The 5,569-nt window shown below is 34.2% G+C and overlaps 1 protein-coding gene across 1 annotated transcript; it reads right to left on the reverse strand.

Annotated features, from left to right (window-relative positions):
• Positions 1-483: 483 nt before the first annotated feature.
• Positions 484-4,954, reverse strand: LOC100810749 (probable leucine-rich repeat receptor-like protein kinase At1g68400). Its single transcript, XM_003555002.4, has 2 exons — positions 3,556-4,954; positions 484-1,260 (listed from the first exon to the last, which is right to left on the reverse strand). The coding sequence occupies exons 1-2, from the start codon at positions 4,832-4,834 to the stop codon at positions 611-613; spliced, it is 1,929 nt and encodes a 642-aa protein (XP_003555050.1). The 5' UTR covers positions 4,835-4,954; the 3' UTR covers positions 484-610.
• Positions 4,955-5,569: the final 615 nt, after the last annotated feature.

The raw sequence follows: 5,569 nt of genomic DNA on the forward strand, positions 1-5,569 counted from the left end.
CAATCTCACAACAATAAACATTTATAATATAAATAAATAATAAAAATATAAAATTATATAACAAATCATGGAATCTTTTTTGTTTTTTTAAAAAATTGAGAATTCTTAACCTAAAGTCAAAATAATTACATTACATAAAGTTATAAAAAGTATAACATTATAAAAGAATATAAAAATTTATATAATAACTTATTGAAGTTGTCTAAAAAGAGAATTTATAATTATTCAATTAAAAAAGCATGAATAAATTTGAGGAAGAAAAGCGCATCAACTGAATAAATATGTAACATCAAATAATGTTATATCTTATGTGGTATGGTATTTTATTAAAAAAAAGATATTCGATGAAGTAAAATATAATATCTTTGAAAATATTAATCACATTCAATATTTACCATAAAAATAAAAAATTAACAAAAGGACGTTGCAAAAAGCTTTAAAATTATTCATATCCTATCCACATTGCTTTACTTGATATAATAATAATCCCCTAACGTAAAAATTAGCTTATATTGAATAATATATATGAAATACAAATAAAAGTTCCAGAAAAGGTTAATTGAAAAACATATTCAACACTAAATAATAATTTAATTTACAAAGTCCAAGTTCATTGACTAGCACTAGCTCCACCTCCTCCTGTACACGCATCTTCAGGCACAGAAGGCGACTCCGAAACCAAGTCCAACGCGTCATGAGACGGCGACACGTGGATCCCACTCAAGTCCTCGATCATTTTCGCTACGTGGCTCATCCTGGGTCGTTGATCAGGCGCCGCCACAGTGCACGCCATAGCAATCTGCAACAGCGCCACCATCTCCTCCTCAATGTCCTTGTACCTCATCAGCTCGAGATCGAACACCTCCGCCGTCCATTCCTCCCTCACCACTGAACGGACCCACCGGGGAAGCTCCAGCGCCTCCGCGGCAGCGGAGGGGCACTTCCCCGTCAGAATCTCCATCAGGAGGACCCCGAAGGAGTACACGTCAGACATATGGGTCTGCTTCCGGCCATCCAATGATGCCTCCGGCGCGAGGTACCCGTTGGATCGAGCACACGTGGGGCCGGCGAAGATGGAGGAGAGCCCGAAATCCGACACGCACGCGTTGCCCACCACGTCGACAAGAACGTTCGTGGATTTGATATTACCGTGGGTGAGCTTATCACTGTTGTGAATGAAGGCTATGCCTCGTGCCGCTCCAGCTGCGAGTTTCACCCGCGTGGTCCAATCCAGTGGGGTCCGTCCCGGTCCTCGGTTACCTGTGGGAGACACCGATTCATTATTCATTTTTAAGTTGAGTTTTATTTACGTTTTTGCCCCATCATATATGTATATGGAAAAAAAAATTCGGAATCATATTTTCTATCACATTTTTAAGTAATAATTTTTCTTAAAAGATTTTTAAGTAATAATTAAATTTTTTTAGAAATTATAACATTATTATCTGAATTTTTCTGTTATTTAATTATTATTTTTTCATAATATTATAGTTTTTTAGAAAATTTTAATTAATAAAAGATAAAAAGAAGTTTGTGAGGGATTCTTTTTATATCACTACCATTTTCTTTGCTCTCAAATTGTATTAATTTTCTTCATGATATAAGAGCGAAAGAAGTAAAATAGATATACCAAATATCTGCCATTATTTATTCAAAGACTTGTCATATTAATTTAAAGGTTTGATTATGATTTTAGTTTCGTTAATTTAAATCAGGTGTGATTTTATTTTTTTTTTAATTTTTTTTAATTAATTAATGGTTTTTGAGATTAATTAATTTTTATATTTTTTTAATAAGATTTATCAAATTATCTTTTTACACACAAAATCGTTACAAATTAAATTTATTTTTATTGATAAAGACATCAAATTTTACTAAAAATTAAAAATCCTATTATTCACTTTTCAAATCATAATCTCATCTCTTATTTTCAATTTTTTTCTAAAATTTTAATTTCTATCTTTTTAAAATTATTTCATGTTTTCAATTAATAGTTACTCCTTCAATGTTTAGGTATAAAATGAGAAAAAATCAGTTTTAGAATAGAAGGAAATTAATTAAAGGTTAAAATTGCTTGATTTTAAAATTAAAAAAGACATAATTAACTAGAAAATTTAAAATTATATATTATATAGATTTCTATTATCTCAAATTATATTATATAGATTTCTATTATCTTAAATTTTATGTTTTCTAGCTTTTTCCTTTCTAATATAAAATTATCGTATTATTCACTAAAGCAAGGGCATCTGACTTTTGCACAAGGTTCAAATGGTTGTGGCCTACTTTGCCCTTTTTGGTTACATTCTCAATACTTGAGTGGCTAAAGATAAAAGCAAAAGGCCAAAGGTTGTTTCGGAAAAGAACAAAAAGCAAAGGAGAAATTCTCACAAAAGACACTAGCTAGTAGTATTCTCTATTCTCTCTCCCCCCCCACCTACTTTTATAAGAAAAGAATCTAATACAGTAGCGTAGTATGTAAATAGTTCAGTAACCCCTATCCCAGATGGGTCATATAGTGCATGCTGTGCTCATTTAACAATTGTTTTGTCTGTGAATGATGGTAAATGCATGAAAAGCTGAAGGTTGGAAGGAAGAAAGAAGGACCTGTTGATCCCGTGTTGCAAACAAAGATGCATAATCACATGGTCCAACTTCAAAATCTTCATTGCATCAACATGGACCCCTACCCAAAAATCAAAATAATAACTCTAGTTTGATCTGGGTACCCTACATGCACGGGTGTCTTGTTCATTACACCATCATCACTAAATAAGTAGGTGACAGATTATGTTGTAGTTTTTACTATTTCGTTTACGCTATTTTATTGGCTGGCAGCAAAGACAATGCCGGAAAAAAAAAAATCTTGAATAGCTTTTATAAGTATTTTTCATAATTAGAATTTTATAATATAAAGAAATCTTGAAAGCACCAATAAAATAAGTAGATCGTATGAATTTTAATATTGTCAAAAAAGAGAGAAGTCGGTAAGACGAAATTTATGATAAATTATAGTATATGCGAAGATTTGATCTTTAATTCAAAGTTATTCACGTCAAATAATTTATATAACATCCCCAATAAAGTTTTTATAGTTGTTACAATTTATTTAAACTTTAATATAAATATTTATTATGCCAGATCATTATAATAAAACTTTGGTTCTACTCAACATTTAATTAAGGACAGTTTATTTAATTTTTTTATTAAATAAAATAAAGAATTTTTTCGGTGATAATATATTTATTTAAATTTCTTTTACTTTAAAAAATAATTTTCTGTTTTTTTTTATTATCGAAATCTACTTACTTCTTATAAAAATATTATTTTAAAAAGCACTTTCAAAGTTTTTTTTTTAATTTAAACAAACTACTATAAAAGAAAATGGATTTTATTATTTTTAAAGTTGACTAAATCACTAAACACGGACTTTTACTGAATTTCAGCAGTGGAATGGAACAACTAAAAACAAAAATCTCGAGCAACGAAAAATCCTAAATAAATTTAGAAAAAAAGAAAAATTTGATAGTAAGTAATAAAATGATGTGATGTTACCGTGGAGGAGCCAGGACAAGCTACCATTGGGCATGTAATCGGACACAAGCAACTTCTCATCTTTGGCGAAATAGTAAGCCCTCAAAGGAACAACATTGCAGTGTCTCAACCTTCCAAGCACTTCCATTCGCTGCTGGAACTCCCTCTTCCCTCCAACACTCACTTCTTTCAGTCTCTTCACCGCAGCAACGGTCCCATCATCGAGCACCGCTTTATACGCAGTCCCAAACACGCCCTTCCCCAACATTTCCGCAGACGCACGCAGCAATTCCTCCAACTCAAACCTCATCACTCCTTCCAAAAACACCATCCCGTCGCTGTTTACACCCCTCTCGGCACACCCTTTGTACACCGCATTCGACTTCGAATGAGTCTCTGCTTTCCCTTCTTTTAATAACCGCCAGAAATAGCAGTAGAGAAGAAATGAAACAAGAGCCAACACCAACACGTCGCCGAGAACAATAATAACCAAAACCATCACCCCAATTTTTGGCGCTGCCCCGTGGGTTTTTCTTTTATTCAAAACTGTGTCGTTTCGAGGCTTCAACGGCGAAGCGAGGGCAGGGATAGCTTTTGTCTGGCCTTTGCATTTTCGTAACGGAACTCCACAGAGAAAAAGGTTGTTAGAAAACGCGGACCCGGGGAAGCCTGAAAGCGAATCGGGTATTTGACCGGAGAGTTGGTTACTCGAAACGTTGAAATCTTGAAGATGAGAAAGGTTGATCATGTTGGGAATGCGGCCGCGGAGGTTGTTGGAGTCGAGGCGGAGGGTGAGGAGGTGGGTTAAATGGTTGACAGTGGCCGGAATCTGGCCGGAGAGGTTGTTGTGGGAGATGTCGAGGCGGTAGAGGTGGGGGAGGGAGGTGACGGTGGCGGGAAACTCGCCGGAGAATTTGTTGTGGGAGAGGAAGAGGAGCTTGAGGGCGGTGAGGTTGGAGAGGGAGGGGAAGGGACCGTCAAAACGGTTGCGTTTAAGGCTGAGGATGCGGAGTTGGGTGAGGGAAGTGAGGGGGAGGATGGAGCCGGTGAGGTTGAGGTCTTCGAGGACGAGGTGGGAGACGCGGTGGTGGAGGCAGGAGACGCCGTGCCAGGTGCAGGGGTTGGAGGACGTGGAGTTCCATTGGGAGAGGAATTTGTTGGAAGGGTCGGAGGAGGCTTTGAACGACATTAGGGGGTGGAAGTCGGGGTTGCTGGCGGCGGAGTGGACGACAAGGGAGAGGTAAAACGACAGGGAGATGGTGGTGGGAAGGAGGAGGTAAGGGGAACCAGGTGACGCCATTGCTGGAGTGGGTGAAGAGTGAAGTGAGTGAGTGATGAGGCTGGTGCGGTTGGTTTTGTATTATTGTGAGCAGAGCTGGAAAGTCACGTCAATAAATAAATAAATGTTTAAATTTAAGATTTTTTTTTAAAATATTATAGGCTAAATTTGATTTTTATCCATTATCTTTTACTATTTTTTTCATTTTATTACATTAAAAATTTATTTTGATTATTTATATTTTTAAAAATTTTATTTTGGTATATTAAGTTTTAAAAATTTTAAAATAATTAATTATTTTACTCACCACTATTTTATATTAATTATTTTACTTATATTTAGTATACACTCAAAATTTAAAATATTGACATAGCACTAACATTTTTAATGGAAAATGAAAGAAATAATTAAAATAAAACTTTCAAAAACTAAAAGAACCAAAATGAAACTTTAAAAAACATAGAGGACTAAAATGAAACTTTTAAAATATAGACTTAAATGCAATTTTGATTCATCTATTTTACTCAATCTGTAATTTTGATCTATCTATTTTAAAATTGAAACATTTGATCTTCCTATTTAAAAAAATCAGTAATTTCGGTGCCCATATTTCAAAATAGAAACATTTGGCCTCCATATTTTAGAAAATCCAAATTTTAGGTTTAATCTTTAATTTTTCCTACATTTTATTTCTTTTATTTTCTTACTTTGTAACTAATTAAATCATCTCTTAATGGTACCTTAAATGAATATTTA

Source organism: Glycine max, chromosome 19 (genome assembly GCF_000004515.6).
Source record: "Glycine max cultivar Williams 82 chromosome 19, Glycine_max_v4.0, whole genome shotgun sequence".
NCBI lineage: Eukaryota > Viridiplantae > Streptophyta > Magnoliopsida > Fabales > Fabaceae > Glycine > Glycine max.

What these genes read in the sequence shown, in the direction of transcription:
- LOC100810749 (XM_003555002.4), bottom strand. Translation starts at nt 4,834, where the DNA reads ATGGCGTCACCTGGTTCCCCTTACCTCCTCCTTCCCACCACCATCTCC. An exon ending in CTTGTCCTGGCTCCTCCACG is followed by an intron (nt 1,261 to 3,555) that starts GTAACATCACAT and finishes TGTCTCCCACAG; the next exon opens with GTAACCGAGGACCGGGACGG.